Genomic DNA, 19,701 nt, shown 5'->3' on the forward strand with positions numbered 1-19,701 from the left:
ATCAGGGCCCCACCATTATGACCTTATTTTACCCAATTACCTCTTAAAGACCCCACCCCAAACACAGGGGAGTTAGGGCTTCAACATATGAATGGGGGTGGGGCGGGGACAATTCAGTCCAAAGCAAAAGCAAATGAGGTTCCTGCCTCACAGAATGTATTAATTTCCTAAGGGCCACAAACTGGGTGACCTATCACAACAGAAATTTACTCTCGCTCAGAAGTCTGAAATCAAGGTGTCGGCTTGCCCACGCTCTCTCTGACAGGTGTAAGGGAGGATCCTTTCCTGCCTCTCCAAGCCTTTGGCAGTTGCGGGCAATCCTTGATGTTCCTTGGCTTATAATTCATTACTGCAATCTCTGCCTCTGTCTTCACCTGGCCTTCTCCCCAGTGGGTCTGTGTCTAAATTTCCCTCTTCTTATACAGACACATCATATTGGACTTTGGGCCCACCCTGATGCAGTAAGACTGCATCTTAACTTGATTGCACTTGCAAAGACCCTATTTTCAAATAAGGTGACATTCACAGCTGCCATGGACTTGAATCTGAGAGACAGTATTCAACCAACTACAGGGAGTTTGCATTCTGGTAGAAGAGGTGGCAAATGAAGCAGTAAGCCAAGAAGATAAATGCAGGTGGAGGGAAGGATTTTGAAGGCAAAAAACCAGGACAGGGGGATGGGGACGAGGGAGTGGCTGCATTACAGGAGGAGCGGGAGAGGCCTTGAGGTCTCCAGTGCACTCTCCCTGGACACTGTGTGGAGACCCATCAGCAGAGGAGGTGGAAGGGACCCCGGGGTCAGTGTCTGGAGGTTCGGCTCTGGGGCTGCTGGGGTGTCTGTCCCATGGCCACCTGCCCCCTCTCCGTGAGGACAAAGGTCTTCCGTGGCATCCCTCTAATGGGGGGATGGGATTTCCGGCCTCTGTTCCCAGCTGACACCTGTCCTCTCTCCAGCTGTAGGGGGCCCCGCAGACCCCATCGCTCCAACCATCATCATTCCTCCCAAGAACACCAGCGTGGTGGCCGGGACCTCGGAGGTGACCATGGAGTGCGTGGCCAATGCCAGGTGGGCAGTGCCCCTCCCCCACTTTAACTCCAGCGAGCGCTCCTGACCTGTGGGCTCGGAGGAGACCAGTCGGAATTCAGACAGGCCCAGAAGTGTCACGCGAGGACCCAAAAAGAAGATGGGGTATTTAGCCTAGAGGAGGGGTGATAGGTGGGCCATCAGAGAGCCATCAGATGCAAGCAGGGTCCGCCCAAGAGGAGAGCCCACGCCTCGAGGCGTGGCAGCAGTTACTGGGCAGCAGATCCCAGCCCGGGACATTTGGGGCTGGTGGGGGATCCACTCATACTTCCAATGTTCAGAGCAGCCTGGAGAGGCGTGGCTCACCTCTGCCAGCAGTGCCCTCCTCGCATGCAGGCATGGGCGAGAGGGAAGCTGTGCTAGGAGACAGGTCACGTGATGGACTTTGCAGGAGGGCTGACCTGGGGTCAGGTGTAAATGCAGCTCCTTCTCAGCCGTGTACGACCCTCACTTCTCTCCCTTGGTCGTGTGTGGGCACTGTGCTACGTGCCCTCCCACAAAACCTCCTTTCTTCCAATAGCTACCCACGTAGGTGTCACTACCCTGAAGCCCAGAGAGGGCAAGGAACCTACACAAGGTCACCCAGCTGACCGATAGCAGAGTTGCAATGCAACAAGCCACCACCCCTCGGGCCCATGCTCACTGCCAGGCTCTGGGCCTCAGTGTCCTCAGCTATAAAATGGGGAATGATGCAGCACCTACCTCGGCAGTGAGGCATGCAGGTAGAGTGCTGGAGCCAGCCCGACCTGACACCTCCTAAGTGCTCCAGAAAGATGATCCGATGTGATGGAGTGGGCAGTTAGACCAGTGACCCCAAGGTCACCCCCAGCTGAAGGTTCCCAGACAGCATGTCTCTGTAGCAGTGCTTCTAAAAGTACGCTTCTCAGGGACTTCCCTGGTGGTCCAGTGGTAAAGAATCTGCCTTCCAGCGCAGGGGACACAGGTTCGATCCCTGGTCGGGGAACTAAGATCCCACATGCCGTGGGGCAACTAAGCCCGTGCACCACAACTACTGAGCACATGCGCCACAACTAGAGAGAGAAAACCCGCATGCCACAACTAGAGAGAAGCCAGCATGCCACAACGAAAGAGCCCGCATGCCGCAACTAAGACCCAATGCAGCCAAAAAAATTTTTTAATACATAAAAGTACACTTCTCAGAACCCAAGTTTCCCACAAGTAGGGAAAAGGCTGCCAGGATGCAACAGAACACGTTAAGGGAGCAGAGAAGAGCCTACATAACACCATTCAGGCCAGGCTGCCCAAACTCACTCGACCACGAAACCCCTTTTTCATGGGACCCCTCTGAGCCCCCGGGGAACTAGCACGGACCCCACTTTGGCAGATCCGCCCTTGGGGATCCATCAGGTGCTAAACAGGGGAGCCGGGCAAACCCCAGCTCAGGGGTCCTCGGGGAGCCGGGGTCAGTGATGGAGGAAAGGGGGCCCAGCTCACACCCTCAGCCCTCTCTCAAAGTTGGGGGTGCGTATGTCCACCTGCCTGCCTTTGTTTCCCCATCTCCAAACTTTGGGTGCTTCTCTCCCATTTCAACTTGTCACTTTCCCTCACCTTTCACACTTTCCTATCCACTGACTTCTATGGGATGGGGCACGGCACACGGAGCAGAGCAAAAGAAAGAGAGATGCGTGCAAAGGACGCTTTTCTGCTCTCGAGAGCCCCCGAGCATGAGTTACCACCGGGCCAGGGTCCTGTGTGAATCCATCCACCCTCGCCACAACCCCTAGGTGGGCACAGTTGCCCCCATTTCACAGACGAGGAAACTGAGGCCCAGAGCACTGAAGGAACCGCACCAAACAACGGCTTGTGCCTAGAAAGTGTCAGGGGCGTGGGCAAACCCAGGCAGCCTGGCCCTGGACCTGCATTCCTTACCATGCCCTGCCCTGTCTCTCGGGCCTCTGAAGTCTCTGTGGCTGATGGCCTGCCTCCCTCACTCCCCCCACCCCACCCCACCCAGGCCCCTGATCAAGCTGCACATCATTTGGAAGAAGGATGGGGTGCTGCTGTCCAGCGGCATCAGCGACTACAACCGCCGGCTCACCATCCCCAACCCCACGGGCAACGACGCCGGTTACTACGAGTGTGAGGCCATCCTTCGCAGCAGCGGTGCCCCCTCTGTCGTCCGTGGCGCCTACCTGTCTGTGCTGGGTGAGACGGGGTGGGGCTGCTGGGGTCCCCCAAGCATGGCTGGGGCCTACTTAAGGGTGACCCGAGCGGTGGCCATACCAACAGGAGCACAGCTCTGACACCCTCCCCTGTTCCCCCACCTCCTGCAGAACCACCTCAGTTTGTCAAGGAGCCAGAGAGACACATCACAGCAGAGATGGAGAAAGTGGTGGACGTCCCCTGTCGGGCCAAAGGTAACGCGGTGGTGTGGATGGAGGGGGACAGCAGGGACCCCCGGACCTTCAGCCGCTCCTGTCCCTGACACGGACTTTTCTAAATTCTGCCTCCTTCTCATCACTGAGCAGAGAGTCAGTCTGGCTGTAGGCAGACACCCCAGGAAACAAACAGGCCAAATTACCATAATCTCAGGGCTGGAAATCAACCCCGTGTTACCATAACTTGAAGGTTACAAATGAATCCAAATTACCGTAATTTCAGGATAAGTGACAGACCCAAATTGCCCATAATTTGAGAGTTGTAGACAATGCCAAATTATCATAATGTCAGAACTGCTAGAACTTGAGTGCATCTCTGCCTGGTGTCTGGGCCATTTTGCTTCATCTCCTCCCACCATTTTTACTTAACCCCGCCTTGTCAGAGTTCTTGCAGACTTTCTACTTTTCCCATCCCCACCCGCCCTCCTTCAGGTTCCACTGAGCTAAAAGGCACCCTGAAACCAGGGTGAAATCTGGGATGATGGGATGATAGGGGAGAGCGTGCATGACGGAACAGGGTCTGACATTGAACAGAGAGGAGAATGTAGCCCAGGCAGGAGGGAGGGTCCAGTGGAGGGGGAGGGGGGATACTGACCCCCGTTCTGAGACCACACCAGGGGAAAACAGAGATCCATTCATGTATTGAACAAACGTTTTTGGAGGGCTTATCATGTGCCGATACTGTTCTCGGGGCTGGAGAGACACAGAATGAACCAAACAGCCAAATCCCCGCTCTTACAGAACTTAACGTTCTCTTGAGGAAGGCAGACAAACCAATAAGCAAATAAAGATAGCGTGTTTCATTTCATCTAAAATGCCATGGGTTGTAAGATGCCCCATTATTTTATGTGCCCCTAAGAAAGAAAAGGGACTGCCAATTAAATGATGACATGCTGTCGATTGTAAGACACGTCCTGATTTGAGACGTTACAATGTGAAAGAAGGCACTGCTTGGAGTGGATGAAATATTAGAGGACGTCAGGGTTGAAAAGTGCTGGGAAGGAAAAACAAGCAGGCTGAGGGGGCTCGGAGCCATGGGGTGGTCTTTCGAACGGGATTTGGGGACCTTTTCTGTAGAAGTCACATTTGAGCAGAGATGCAGTGGGAGAGGTGAGAGGGCCAGGGGATACCTATGGGAAGAGCATGCCAGGCTGGGGACACGGCTTAGGGAAGGCTGAGGGGTAAGGGGAGCCCCCATTCACCTCCCTGTGCGACCCGGTAGGAGGGGGCTTCCGAAGGAACACTGATCCCATCTGCATGCCCCTTGACACAGGGCTCTCTGGTCACCTGGGTTTGTGAAAGCCCAGTTGGAGGTTCCCAGAGCACACAAAAGACGCTGCTAAACATTGCAGAAAAAATATAGCTTGTCCAGTCCAGCCTTTCCAAGCTAAACTAACCCCAGGATCTTTTAAATTTTCTTGGAACGCCTAGTCTATGAGAATTTGAGAATTGTCCCTCTGAGAACATTTTTCCCCGCTCCCAAGACCAACAGTGGCACCTCTGAGAAGGTTCTAGAAACCAAGACACCCCAGGGACACCCCCCCCCCCGAGGACTTGCTGCCTCAGCTGCCTGGGCATCCCTCAGAGGCGGCTGACGGTGGGCGCTCACCTCCCACAGGTGTGCCGCCACCCTCCATCACCTGGTACAAGGACTCGGCCGTGGTGGAGGTGGGGAGGCTGAGCCGCTTCCGGCAGCGAGGCGACGGGGGCCTGCAGATCAGCGGGCTAGTGCCCGACGACACCGGCATGTTCCAGTGCTTCGCCCGCAACGCGGCCGGCGAGGTGCAGACCTCCACGTACCTGGCCGTCACCAGTGAGTTGGCCTTTCCTGTCCTGCCCGAGTCCCTCCCGCCCAGGACGCAGCTTTCCTCCAAGCCAGGGGCCTCTTGAGAACAGCATGCTGTGCAGTGCAGAGACAGGATCCCAGAAGGCTGTCCCCCCGGGGCCGGGTGGCTCTGGCCGGTGACACCTGCTGCTTCTGCAGCCAGCACCGTTTTTTTCTTTTACAAACCAGAGCCTCGATTTCACATTTGATGAAGGATGAATCCCATTTACCTTGTCATGGAGGGTGTCAGCTGCCCTTGGGGGTCCTCAGTTTCCCCTAAATGGAGACTTGAGAATCAAGGCAGGGGGGAGACTAGTGTCACCTGGGTCCTTCCACGGGGCAGGTGGTAAGGGGAGCCCCTCTTGGGCCTTCCGGGCTTCTTCCCGATGCTGGGGCCCTGTCAGGACACCTGCATCCTTCCCTGCAGAGGGACCCATTCCAGCCAGCGGGAGTGGCAGGGCAGACCAAGGACCTGGGGTGTGGCTAAGAGGCCCCACTGTCTCCCTTCGCAGGCATCGCCCCCAACATCACCAGGGGCCCCCTGGACAGCACGGTGATTGACGGCATGTCAGTGGTGCTGGCTTGTGAGACTTCGGGGGCGCCCCGGCCGGCCATCACTTGGCAGAAAGGTAGCTGAGACTGATCTGCTTTGGAGGGTGTGGCCACGTGACAAAGTCTGGGGCAGTCCTCAGGGCTCAGTTCTGGAGCCAGCCAGGTGGGGTTTCCCATGTACAGTTGGGAAGGTTGTGCACTGTACAACCCAAGAGGGTTTCTTTCACACCACGGTAGGTACCACGTGCCGCTCTGCTGGGCTCAAGGCTCAGCTCTACCTCTTGTGAGGCCTGTGACCTTGGAGCCTCAAGGTTCCCATCTGTAAAATGGGGACAGTAGGACACATACCTGGGAGTGGCATGAAAACTAGACGAGAGGATGCTCATGAAGGGCCTGCTCTGTGCCTGGGAAGTAGGGAAGCCCAAACAATGATGGCTGTTGTAACGTCGCGGTGGAGGTTGTTAGTACAGGTAGGAGGCCATCCCCCCTCCGCAGGCAGCTTGCAGGGCTCCAGACACCTGAGCCACCAAAGCCCAAGCTGTCTACCTAGGTCCACCCACCCCGCATGACTCTTCCACACTCTGCATTGTACACTCACCTTCACAACCCTCCCTGGGGACACACACACACACACACACACACACACACACACACACACACACACACACAGAGTCACTCACTCACACCCCACCAAGCCTCTGCTCAGATGAACCTTCTCCACAGGACTCACCCAGGCCCTCCCCCGACCCCTCGCTGCTTTATTTTCCCACCTTCTAATACGCAAGATCATCTGCGCATTGGTTTTGCTTATTGCCTGGCCCCCCACGAGGTCAGGGCTTTCAGTTTTGTCCCCTGCTGTCTCCTCAGGGCCTAGAACAGAGTCTGACACACAGTAGATACTCCATCACTGTTGGTGGGGGGAGTGTGGGCACACTCAGGCCCAGAAATAAACACACCCACCTAACACGCTCACTTGTTCAGTATGCCCGCACGTGTGTGCAGAGGGACCCGCTCACCCCCAGACCTGCCCATGGACAGTGCCCTCTGTACAGACAGGTGGGATTTTCTTTGAAATAGGTACAATCACGAAAACCTGCACTCTCAGACTCACTCACACACGGCTTGTGCTCTCTCCCTCCCTCCCTCCCTTCCTCCCTCTCTTTCCAGGCCTCCCTAGGTCCCACTGCAGAGGGAGGTCCATCCCGACCAGGGCTGCCCCCACCCTATGTGTCCCTCTCCGCCCCCACCCCTTGCTGCTCCCACCCATGACTTTCCTCCGCTCCCCTGCAGGTGACTCTCCAGAAGCATCCTTCCACAGGATGCCTGTCACCACTTTGTCAGAGCTCTCTGTCCCCTCCCCCCCAGCCCAGGTGCCAGCTACCTCCGAGGGCTGTGCCCGGCAGCGTCAAGAGACAGTGCTGGCTTCCTCTGGTGAAGGGCAGGCAGCGTGGTGGGTGGAGAGACATCAGGCGACCCGGGCTCGGGGCCACCCACTCTGTGACCGTGTGCCCTTGTGTCCGTCACCAAGTCAGAAACCATTCTGGTCCCCAGCCCCGCTGCCACCACCATCCCCCCACCGGTGGCCCTTCCAGCCTTTCTAAAGCTGGGAGCCTGCCTGAGCCCACCCTGCCCCAGAGGGGCCGGGGACGGGTGGGAGTGCCGTCCAGGCCCGTGGCCATGTCAGTGTGCCGGGGCGGCAGCCTGAACCCATGCATCCCCCCCGTGTCTCCCAGGGGAGCGCATCCTGGCCAGCGGCTCTGTCCAGCTGCCTCGCTTCACGCTCCTGGAGTCCGGCAGCCTGCTCATCAGCCCCACGCACACCTCCGACGCCGGCACCTACACCTGTTTGGCCACCAACTCTCGGGGGGTCGACGAAGCCTCGGCTGACCTGGTCGTGTGGGGTGAGTGTGCAGGGCGAGCGGGAGGTCTTTCCACGCCTGCGGGTGGGTTTGCGCTGAGCGCGCGCGAGCACCTGCAGCTCCACATCCGCATGTCTGTCCAGCCGGCGCGTCTTACGAGAGGGACCTGGATGGATCAGTGCAGAGGACAGGTCACAGGAAGGCCGAGGGCCCGCGGGTGATCCCGTGTGAGCGAGGCTCTGGCCGTGCCTGGCCAAGCTGAGAGAAGAGAGCGCTGATGGGCATAGACTTCAGGGCCGAAATCAGCACACTTTTTCTGTAAAGGGCCAGATAGTAAATATTTCAGGCTTTGTGGGCCAAACGATCTCTGTCACAGCTCCATGAACTCTTCTGTTTCATCAAGAAAGCAGCTGTAGACGGTGGTGGATCCAGCGGGTGTGACCGAGTGCCAGTACGGGGGAATTTACCCAGCCAGGCCCCCAGCTGGGCTTGACCCCAGGCTGTGGTTTGTGACCCCTGCTCTGGGGCAACTTCCCAAGCCCCTTCCCGCCCTCAGATTGTACCACTTGGGATCTGGTACCACACGTAGGTGTGGGCCGCCCTTCTAGGCTGAGCGCCAGGGGCCTGGTGGGTGATGTGATGCATTAGACCCGGAATCAGACGATCCTATTTTTACCCTGGCTGGACCACTGGTGTGCTGGGAACACAACCCTGATCTTTCTTCATCCCTTGCGTGGGTTTGTGGGAGCAAAATTATAAGAGCCCCCGCTGTGATCGTGGCTTCCAAGAATTCACGTACCGTGGAAGCACGTGGTTCTTAACGTTCTGGGACATTCACCACAGCAGACCAGTCCACCCGTAGAATTCAGCCACTCGGGTACCGTTCACCTGAAGGTCCCCCTCCCCTACACCTGCATCTCACCTGTCTCTCTGGGACCCACCTGTTTCCCTTCCCACCACGCCGTCTCCCTGCTCTCTTCCAGCCCGGACCCGCATCACCAAGCCCCCCCAGGACCAGAGCGTCATCAAGGGAACCCAGGCCTCCATGATGTGCGGAGTGACCCACGACCCCCGGGTGACTGTGAGGTACTCCTTCGGCTGTGACCCCTTGGAGGCAAAAGGGGAGGGGCGGCTTTAGGGGGTAGCTGGCTGCTGGGCGAGTGTCCACACGGGTAAGTGTGGCCCGTGCAGAGCTAGTGCAAGGCTGGGACATGGGGGACACTAAGTAAATGCCTGGCGGACTGAGCCAGCCTGAGATGAATTGGGCAGCGGTGGGGGAGGGGAAGGGGCTGGGGGGGTGAAGAAGTGGAGGAAAGGGAGTGGAGGAGGGCGGAAGGGAGGGGATGAGAAAGAGGCATCTGGGGAGAGATGGAGGCTGCGGGTTGCTCGGGACCCCCTGCTAGCACCGCCCCCCAGGCCTTAGACCCTCCGCCCACTGCGTGGACAGCAGGGGGGTCTGGGTAAACAGGCGTGGGAGCAGTGACAGGGCTGGGAAGGGAAAGGGTCCTGAGGTGACCCTCAAAGGGACACATGTGAGAGACAGAGGCCCAGCCTGGGGACCACCCCCGCCATCCTCCTTGGGAGCCCAGACCTCGGCAAGCCACTTGGCCTGGAGGGAACCAGGTCCCGCTGTGGAAGGCCCTGGAGAGGCCAGGGAGCACAGAAGCAGCCAAGAAGGGCACGAAAGCTGGGAGCCCTCCCAGGCTGGGCAGGAGGACACTTCCTGGGCCAACCCTGGGAAAGGTTTCTAGAACTAAAACCAGGACAAAATGGTCCCTTCAGGCTCTCCCTTGAGCTCTGGGATACTGAGTAAAAACCGTCACTGTTTCCTTAGAAGTAAATACTCCCTCCATGCTGCTTCTCTATTTTATGGGCAGTGTCACTGCCGAAGCAACTGGCACGGAGCTGGAAGGGCCGGGCACTGATGCCACTTGGAGTAACGGCCCGCTCTGCTCAGGAGGCAGTTGTGTCCTGGGGCCCCACCTGGTGGCCACTGGGTATATGACAGTCTGTATGGCCGTGACAAATGGGACCCGGGAAGCCAAGGTTGGCGGCAAGGGTACTACAACTTTTTTTTTTTTTTGCTTTATTTCCCCTTTTTTATTTTATTTTTTATTGAAGTATAGTTGATTTACAATGTTGTGTTAATTACTACTGTACAGCAAAGTGATTCAGTTATACATACATATCTGTATATTCTTTTCCATTTTGGTTTATCGTAGGATATTGAGCATAGTTCTCTGTGCTACACAGTAGGACCTGTTGTGTAAAGGCTGTGTATAAAAGCTCACATCTGTAACCCCAGCTTCCCAGTCCATCCCTTCCCCGGCCCCCTCCCCCTTGGCAACCACCAGTCTGTTCTCTATGACCGTGATTCTGTTTCTGTTTTGTAGATAAGTTCATTTGTGGCATATTTTAGATTCCACATGTAAGTGATAGCATATGGTATTTGTCTTTCTCTTTCTGACTTACTTCACTTAGTATGATAATCTTTAGTTGCATCCACATTGCTGCAAATGGCATTATTTTGTTCTTTTTTATGGCTAATATTCCGTTGTGTGTATGTATGACATCTTCTTTATCCATTCCTCTGTTGATGGACACTTAGGTTGTTTCCATGTCTTGGCTATTGTGAATAGTGCTGCTATGAACATAGGGGTGCATGTATCTTTTTGAATTATAGTTTTGTCTGGATATATGCCCAGGAATGGGATTGCTGGATCATTTGGTAGTTCTATTTTTAGTTTTCTGAGGAACCTCCATACTGTTTTCCACAGTGGCTGCACCACCTTACATTCAAGGGTACTAGGCTTTTAGATCCACACCCATTCTCAGAGGATCTGTCTCAGGCCCCAGGTGGAGAAACACCTCATTAAACATTAAACATTGGCCCTTTAGGCTAGTCATCGTCAAATGCAAACAGGAGCCTTGAAATCACATAGATGTAGCTAGAACATGGCCAACAGATAATCTAGAATATGCTTATCCCAGGGCTTATTCGATTTTTATTAAAAAAATTAATATACCAACTGTAAAAATGTCTTCCAGGAGAACCCACACGTTCTCCCCATAGAACACTGCTGTGGGTCTCAGACCCATACATAAATAGTCGCTATCATTTTAGCATCCATTAATTGAAAATTTTTATTGTAACGAAAAGCTATATTAAGTCAGTAAAACTTCAAAATAAATTGGTATTTTATTAAAATGTTATCTACTAATACTTGGGGAGAACTTGCACATTTTATTCATCCTCTGGACAATTCTTGTGAACAAAGAGATTTAGGGACCCTCTGCAATATATCTGCAGGCCCACGTTCCAGGGCCCCCAGTGAACTACAGATGGGAAATCACTGTTCCAGTTTACTGGAGGGGTCCTCGCCTTAAAGGGGAATTACCCATCTAGGACAATCTTTTTTAGATGGGGGAGGGAACAGAATTGGTCCATCATCCCCCAAAACTGGCAAAATCTGTGGCCAAGACCACCCCGACATCTCCCACCCATGCCTGGCTTCCATCACCTTGGGGGAGGGGAGCTTCCCTGCGGCCCTCCACCTCCTTGAGGTGAGTCTTAGGGGTGGGACGGGCCCCAGACTTAAGTATTTTTTAGAAGTCCCCGAGGTGATTCTGATGTGCAGCCAGAATTAAAATCCCTGTTCTGGCGGCAGGAGACATACCAGGGGTTCCCTGAGCACACAGACTGGAAAGGATTTGAACAACCAAATCAGACAAAAGTGGTAGCCACTTAATCCTGGTTACATGTCCTCAGAATAAAACTGGGCTCCAGGGGATGCAGGCTGGGCAGGTGTAGGTGGCAGCATGAAAAGCCTCCACAATTGCTTCTGTTTGGTATCTGAACCCAGATCTAGACTGAATCCGAACAGTCCACTTTGTTAACATTAATCAATATTGTTACTGTTTTTTCTTATTATACAGCTAATAGGTATCCGTTTTAGGAGGAAAATATAGAAAATGCAGGTAAACCGAAGACCATGGGGAGGGATGGAGAGAGAGGAAGTAGAAAAGGAGATTAATCTGTGTTTGCTTTCACTAGAGATAGTAATATTTGGGTGTCATCTGAAAAAACTAGAAACAGTGTTTTAATCTGCTTTTTCCCTTACGAACCTATTGTGAATCTCTTCCTCTGTCAATTATGTGACTGTTCAGTCCTCCACTGTGTGGGTGCCACATAATTTGTTACCAATTCCCTAATGCTGGGTATGTGGATTGTTTCTGAATTTTTGCTAACGTTAAGAAATATCGTTCTGAATGTCCTTATAACTAAATATTTGTGCACATCTTTGATTTCCTGAGGACTGTATAATATTATTTAAAGCTGAAAACCACTCATCAAAATTGTTTAATAGCTAGCTATATCATTACAGATTATTTGGGGAAATTTTATCCTAAGTTAACTGGATTGATGGGTTCTTTTTTTTTTGTAACATTCTATTATGGAAATTTTAAAACATACCCCAAAGAAGAGAATTGTATCCTCAGCCCTCCTGTACCCACCTCTCAGCCTCAACAATTACCAGCGTTTAACCCATCTTGTTTCATGTGTCTACCCCCATGCTTTTTTTTTTTTTTTTTTTTTTTTTTTTTGTGCTGCACCTCGTGGCATGCGGGATCTTAGTTCCCCAACCAGGGATCAAACCTGTGCCCCCTCCAGTGGAAGCGCCGAGTCTTAACCACTGGACCGCCAGGGAAGTCCATCCCCACATTTTTTTTTTTTTAACTGCAAATTTTTTTAAAAAACAACTTTCAAACGTAATTTCACCATTAAATATGTCATTTCTTACTGAAAAGGACTTTTCTTTAAATATAACAGCCATGTCCCCCGTCACACCTAACACAACGAACACTTCCTTGGTTTCTTCTATCACCAGCTCAAATTCCAGTCGCCATGATTGTCTCAAGGTGTCTTTTTACAGTGGGTTGGTTTAACTCAGGGTCCAAACAAGGTCCACACATTGTGTCTGATTGGTGTGTCTCTTTTATTCTACATGGTACCCTCTCCCCTTCTTTTTATTTTTGTCCTTATTTTTGTTTTCGTTTTTGCCTTGTTTTCATGCGCTTAATTAGTTGGAGAAACCAGGTTCTGCAGGACGGAGGTCAGTGTGTGTGTGTGTGTGTGTGTGTGTGTTCCGATAAAACTTCATTTACATAAGTAGGCAACAGGCCATAGTTTGCAGAATATCCCTGCTGTAGAATAGTCCACATCTGGGTTTGGCTAGCTGCTTTTTCATGGTGTGGTTCACTTCTTCTTCTATCCCTTGTGTTTCTAATTAGATTCAGGTAACTGATCATTAGATTCAAGTTCAGTAGTTTTGGAACAAACACTTTGCAGGTGGTGATAGATATTTCCTAAAGCACCACATCCTGGGACAAATTATGTCTGCTTGTTATAGGTTGTTTCTTAAGCAGGAATTACTCTCTGCAGCTACATTTGCTTTTAAGTAAAGTTCTATCCATCCCATCAGTGCTGGCAAGGATGATCCTTTTCTAGCTAAAGAGATGAATTCTCTGTGATTACTTTTGGCAATTTGCAAATATGTATAAAAAGCGTTAACATTTAACTTGTCAGTTTACTGCTGAGAATTTATACTCGAGGTAATGATTTAGAATGTGGCAGATATTTTGCCACAAGGATGTTCATCACAGCATTAACTATCGTATCAGAAAACAAGGAGCTAAATTGGATGTCCAACATTACGGGATCAGTTACATTGAAGCACTATGCAGCCAGCATGAACCACGGGTGAGGAAATGTCACATTAAAAGGAATTTTTGATATTGTCTTGGGTGGAAAAAGCAGCTTTAAAATCAGGATGGATGGACAGATAGCTAGGTATTATTTATATTAAAAATATGCTGTATCAGTAGAACTATATAGTGATGGCTAACTTCTATCAATCACGTACCATGTTTCTGGCGCTACTCCAAGTATTTTATATTAACTCACACAGTTCTTATGGCAACCCTATGAGGTGGGTGGTATTACTTCCCTCATATGACAGATGAGGAAACTGAGGCACAACCAGATTAAATAAATATACCCAGGACCACAACGCTGGTAAGTGACCAGGGCCACATTTGACCAAAGAATCTGACCCCAGAACATAGTAGCAATGTGGTAACTGCCCAGGAGAGAAGAGTCTGGAAGGTTTACCCTTAAATGTGAATCATGATTACCCCTTAGGGGAAAGCTTTTGAGGTTTTTTTTTCCTTTTTTCCTTCATTCTTTTCTCATCTGTACTTGCTACTTTTCTGATTTTTTAAACTTAGGTTAAAAATATTACAGGCTCATTCTCCCGAGCCGTCTCATACTCCCTAAACCCAGAGAGTTCCAGGGCCGTGTGATTCAGTCCCATCACCCTGTCCCTTCATTGAGCGAGCGATGGGTTATTAGGAAAGCATCCCAGCCCGACCGCATTCCTGCCCTGGTCGCCCTGGTCGACCTTCCCTGGGGGGTAGCAGCCCAGCATCCTGCCAGGAGCTGGCGCCCTGTGTGTGTTGATGACAATTATTGTGTCTCCTCCGGAACAAATCCAGAGCAGATATTTCTCATTGTCAGGCACGGGCATGTGTGTAATTTCTCAAGTCCCCCCTTTGTACTGACTGACCAAAGCTAAAGTGATTTTTCTGGACGCTGAAGTTAATTTGTCACAGTGATGCATTGATCTAATGATTCCCTTCATAAAACTAATCCCCAGATGTAGTCTACGTGGAGACGTTCATTCTTTTTCCAGCCCTAATCTTTTAACCTCTTTGGAAGAATACCTTTTGTCCACTCTGCGCCGCTTGGTGATGGCTTCCGGCCAAAAGCAACCAGGCTATGACCTGGACCTGAACTGAAGGTGTGAACGGTGGATAATGCTGTGGTTATGCTCCTGGACCGAGGGCCCCACCCGCAGGCGTGATGGGCTGCAGGTGCCCCCTCTGTGGCTGGGGGCTCGCCCCCTGCCCACGTTTGGAGCTCCCTGCTCCAGACCAGCCCTGGGCTGTGCCCACCCGCCAGCAGCCCCCCACCCTGCCTTCCCTGCCTCTCTTTACTTAGCGGTCCTTCTTACTCTCAGGTACGTCTGGGAGAAGGATGGGGCCACGCTGAGCATGGAGGGCAACCCCCGCGTCCGTCTGGACAGAAACGGCTCCCTGCACATCTCGCAGACGTGGTCCGGGGACATCGGCACCTACACCTGCCGGGTGCTCTCAGCCGGAGGCAACGACTCTCGCAGTGCCCACCTGCGCGTGAGGTGAGGGCGGCCCGCCCAGGCTCCGGGGTAAAGGGGTGCAGGTGGCAAAGGGAAGGCTGCGTCTAGGCAGGCCACCAGGCCAGGTGTGACCTGAGCCCGCCCACCTCACCCCAGCATCCTCCAGGCCTTCGCCGGCTCAGTTCGGCCCCTGTCAAGGGCGGGGAGTCTGGGTTATGGCTTTGGACAGGTGGGCTCCAGAGCCAGTGTGCAGAATCTCCAGCTAGATGGCCCCAAAGGCTGGGTTTCGGGGGCCGAGCACCAGATATCACGGGAGCTCAGACTGAGTCCTGGGTGTCACCTGATTCTAGACCTCACGGGGGGGCCCCGCCACACCTGTCTCCTCCAGGCAGCTGCCTCATGCCCCTGAGCACCCAGTGGCGACTCTCAGCGCCGCGGAGAGAAGGGCCATCAACCTGACGTGGGCCAAGCCCTTTGACGGCAACAGCCCGCTGATCCGCTACGTCCTGGAGATGTCGGAGAACAGTAAGGCTGCGCGCGCCCCCTCCACCGACCGCAGCCAGGACGACCCCACTTCTGTGCCTTTGAGCGAACCCTCTGGACGGCCCAGCTCCCTCATCTGTAAAATGAGCCACGGCGTCCTCCAGTCGTGTGACAATTGAACGAGATAACACATAGGCTGGACTTGGGACCTGCCACCCAGAAGCCCCAAGACACTGGCCCATTAGTTTTTTGTTTGTTTTTTGTTGGTTTGTTTTTTTTTTAATTAATTAATTTATTTATATATATTTTTTGGCTGCGTTGGGTCTTTGTTGCTGCTCGCGGGCTTTCTCTAGTTGCAGCGAGCCGGGGCTACTCTTCGTTGCGGTGCGTGGGCTTCTCATTGCAGTGGCTTCTCCTCTTGCGGAGCACAGGCTCTAGGCGCGCGGGCTTCAGTAGTTGTGGCTCGCAGTCTCTAGAGCGCAGGCTCAGTAATTGTGGCCACAGGCTTAGTTGCTCCACGGCATGTGGGATCTTCCCGGACCAGGGATCGAATCCATGTCCCCTGCATGGGCAGGCGGATTCTTAACCACTGTGCCGTCAGGGAAGTCCCTGGCCGTTAGTTTTTTTTTTTTAATTTTTATTCTCCATCCCCAAGCCATGAACTCCAAAATTAGCAGGCATCATTTGAGTGGTGTTTCAAATACAGTTTGCTAGAGCTCATCAATTTGAGAAAATAAAAAAAGATAGACAAGGCAAATGCCTCTCAGTTCCCATGAGCCCTTGCTGCCTCCCCAGGACTCCCCAACCCCCTGGGACATGTGGGCTAAGGGGACCCAGAAAAATGACGTGACCAGCTTCTACTGGACCAAGCTGGGGAGGTACTACCCTGCCAGCCCAAATGAGGCTGGACCCCTGCTGGGAATGGAGGGGGGGGGAGAAGCGTGCACCCCCATGATGTCCACCTCAGCCTCCACCCTCTGTCCCTGTAGATGCCCCCTGGACAGTGCTCCTGGCCAGTGTGGACCCCGAGGCCACCTCGGTGATGGTCAAGGGCTTGGTTCCCGCACGTTCCTACCAGTTCCGTCTTTGTGCCGTCAACGACGTGGGGAAAGGACAGTTCAGCAAGGACACAGAGAGGTGAGGGGAGCAGGGTGGGTGTCAGGGCCTCCAACGGTGGGTGTCAGGGGCTCAACTCTCTAACCCAGTTGAGTTGTCCCTCTCACTGTGGGCCATGCGAGTTCCAAGACTTAACCCCATTCTGCTCTACATCCCCATGGGTTACCATCATTGTTAAACGCACGTGAATTTCCAAAGACATCTAGGATCTACACGGATCTCTGTACGCAATGCCTTACATGGTACCAGACCCCATGAAGCCTCCAACAAAGCTTTTTTCAACGTGATGAAAGTTTAATAAAAACAGCAGTTCATGCATTTTAATACCCACTTGTGCAGGAGGCGCGTTCTAGCCACCTAGACCCCCGTAGAACAAGCAGCCTCCTCGAGTGAGAAAGAAGACATCAGGTCAGAATGATAGTGGCACCGATCCCATGCCCCAAAGCTGTGTGCTTTGCTCTTTATTTTTTTATGTGTATTTTTATTTTTTCCAGATTTATTGAGATATCGTTGACATGTAACATTATGTAAGTTTAAGGTGTACAATGCGTTGATTTGACACACTCCTGTATGGCAAAATGATTACCCCCGTGGTGTTAGCTGACACCTCCGTCCTGTCACATAATTACCATTTCTTTTTTGTCGTGAGAACATTTGAGATCTACTTTCTTAGTAACCTTCAAGTATACAATACAGTATTCTTAGCTATAATCACCATGCTGTATATTCCATCACCAGAACTTGTTATTCTTATAACTGGAAATTTATGCCTTTTGACTAACATCTTCCCCAGCCCCCCACCTCCTCTGTTTCTCTGAGTTCAGCTCCTTTAGACTGCACATATAAGTGAGACCTACAGTATCTGTCTTTCTCTGTCTGACTTATTTCACTTAGCATAATACCCTGCTGGTCCATCCATGTTTTTGCAAATGGCAGAATTTCTTTCTTTCTCATGGCTGGAAAATATTTCATTGTATAGCTGTGTTACATCTTCTTTATCCATTTATTTGTTGATGGACACTTAGGGTGTTTCCATATCTTGGCTATCGTGAATAATGCTGCCGTGAACATGGGGGTGTAGATATGTCTTTGAGATCCTGTTTTCATTTCTTTGGGGTGGATATATACCCAGAAGTGGGGTAGCTGGATCACATGGTAGTTCTATTTCCAATTTGGGGGGAGAACCTCCATACTGTTTCCCATAGTCCCTATACCAATTTTTACTCACACCAACAGTGCATGAGGGGTCCCTTTTATCCACATCCTCACCAACACTTGTTATTTGTTGTCTTTTTGATAATAATCATTCTGATGGGTGTAAGGTAATATCTCACTGTGGTTTTGATTTGCATTTCCCTGATGGTTAGTGACGTTGAGCACCTTTTCATTGACCTGTTGGCCATTTTTATGTCTTCTTTGGAAAAATGCCTATGCAGCTCATTTGCCCATTTTTTGATCAGATTATTTAGTTTTTTGCTGTTGAGTTGTATGAGTTCTTTATATATTTTGGATATTAACCCCTTATTAGATATATGGTTTGCAGATATTTTCTTCCATTCCATATGTTGCCTTTTCATTTTGTTGTTTCTTTTTCTGTGCAGAAGCTTTTTAGTTTGATATAGTCCCGCTTTTATTTATTTTTGCTTTTGTCGCTTGTCCTTTTGGTGTCATATCCAGGAAATTACTGCCAAGACCAGCATCAAGGAGCTCTTCCCCTATGTTTTATTCTAGGAGTTTTATAGTTTCAGGTCTTAAGTTCGTCTTTAATCCATGTCGAGTTCATTTTTGGGAGTGGTGTAAAATAGAGGTCCAATTACCTTCTTCTGCATATGGTTATCCAGTTTTCCCAACATCATTTATTGAAGAGACTGTCCTTTTCCCATTGAGAAGAGTTGATATTGTTAGAATGTCCATATCGCCCAAAGCCATCCATTGATTCGATGCAATCCCTATCACAATTCCAATGGCATTTTTCACAGAAATAGTAAAAAACAATTATAAAATTTGTATAGAGCCACAAAAGACCCCAAATAGCCAAAGCAATCCTGAGAACAAAGAACAAAGCGAGAGGCACCACACTTCCTGATTCCCAACTATACTACAAAGTTATAGTAACCAAACAGTATGCTACTCATAAAAATACACACATAGGCAATTCCCTGGCAGTCCAGTGGTTAGGACTCAGCACTTTCATTGCTGTGGCCTGGGTTCAATCCCTGGTTGGTGAACTGAGATCCTGCAAGCTGCGTGGTGCAGCCAAAAAAAAAAAAAAATAGACACATAGACCAATGAAACAGAATTGAGAACCCAGAAATAAACCATCATAGTGTTTGCTAAGGGAGCCGAGAATGCACTTTGCTTTTTAAAAGATGCTCTTTGGTGTGTACACAGACCCCCCACTGGGTTAAATCAATCATTGTGGTTTCCCCACAGTTCCAATAAGCTTGAATCCCTTTGGCTTTTACTAGGGGGATGCCACAGGGGCTGTGACACTCTAACAGGAGGAAGAAGTGACAGCTAACAGCCTGGCATGGAGAGCGGTTATAGGAGAATTTATTCATTCACTGTTTACTGAGCACCTACTATGTGCCAGGCCATGTTTGGACCACGAGAGGTGGTGCAGGGGAAAAAAATGGACATAGCCCCAACCCTTCAGAGCTATGAAATCCCAATAACAAGAGGCCTCGAAGTGTAGGGAAACCATCCTATAACTTCTCCAGTCCTTTGGGCTTCCCTCTGTAATGCTGATTCATCTTCCTAATGAATCATCCTGAGTCAGCAAGAAAAAGGTTAAATTACCCTCACTTTAGGCTTTACAAAGCCATGGGAGGGTGCAGGATGTTTTGGAAAAGCTATCCATCAGGAAACAAAAACGTAAACAAAACGGGAAAGACATCCATCAAAAATAATCAACTTTTGTTGTTAATGGATGCATGTCATTTACGTGAAAAATACACAGGTGGAATGCTGTGTCCCCTGGCCATGCCAGAGAAAGAAATGCAGTAGCACCGGGCTTTGGGGGGTGGGGGGATGCTCAAACTCTCACCCACACACCCTGCCACCCCTACCCAGCCTGCCCTACCTCTGCCTGGGCTCAGCTGGTTCGTAAAGGAAGCCCGGTTCAAGTTCACCACCAGCTGGTAACTGGGAGGTGAGTATTTGACACTCC

At 51.3% G+C, this 19,701-nt stretch overlaps 1 protein-coding gene across 4 annotated transcripts in view; it reads left to right on the forward strand.

The window, feature by feature from the left end:
* SDK2 (sidekick cell adhesion molecule 2) overlaps positions 1 to 19,701 on the forward strand; it is a 263,407-nt gene that overhangs the window by 178,586 nt on the left and 65,120 nt on the right. For all 4 annotated transcript variants that reach the window (XM_007185607.3, XM_057536211.1, XM_057536210.1 and 1 more), the window contains exons 6-15: positions 955 to 1,066; positions 3,060 to 3,250; positions 3,379 to 3,462; positions 5,102 to 5,296; positions 5,821 to 5,937; positions 7,594 to 7,761; positions 8,703 to 8,805; positions 14,799 to 14,975; positions 15,322 to 15,458; positions 16,406 to 16,553. In XM_007185607.3, coding sequence (XP_007185669.2) covers positions 955 to 1,066; positions 3,060 to 3,250; positions 3,379 to 3,462; positions 5,102 to 5,296; positions 5,821 to 5,937; positions 7,594 to 7,761; positions 8,703 to 8,805; positions 14,799 to 14,975; positions 15,322 to 15,458; positions 16,406 to 16,553 — 1,432 coding nt within the window. The remainder of the gene's footprint in view (positions 1 to 954; positions 1,067 to 3,059; positions 3,251 to 3,378; positions 3,463 to 5,101; positions 5,297 to 5,820; positions 5,938 to 7,593; positions 7,762 to 8,702; positions 8,806 to 14,798; positions 14,976 to 15,321; positions 15,459 to 16,405; positions 16,554 to 19,701) is intronic.

This window comes from Balaenoptera acutorostrata, chromosome 20 (genome assembly GCF_949987535.1).
Source record: "Balaenoptera acutorostrata chromosome 20, mBalAcu1.1, whole genome shotgun sequence".
Taxonomy (NCBI): domain Eukaryota; kingdom Metazoa; phylum Chordata; class Mammalia; order Artiodactyla; family Balaenopteridae; genus Balaenoptera; species Balaenoptera acutorostrata.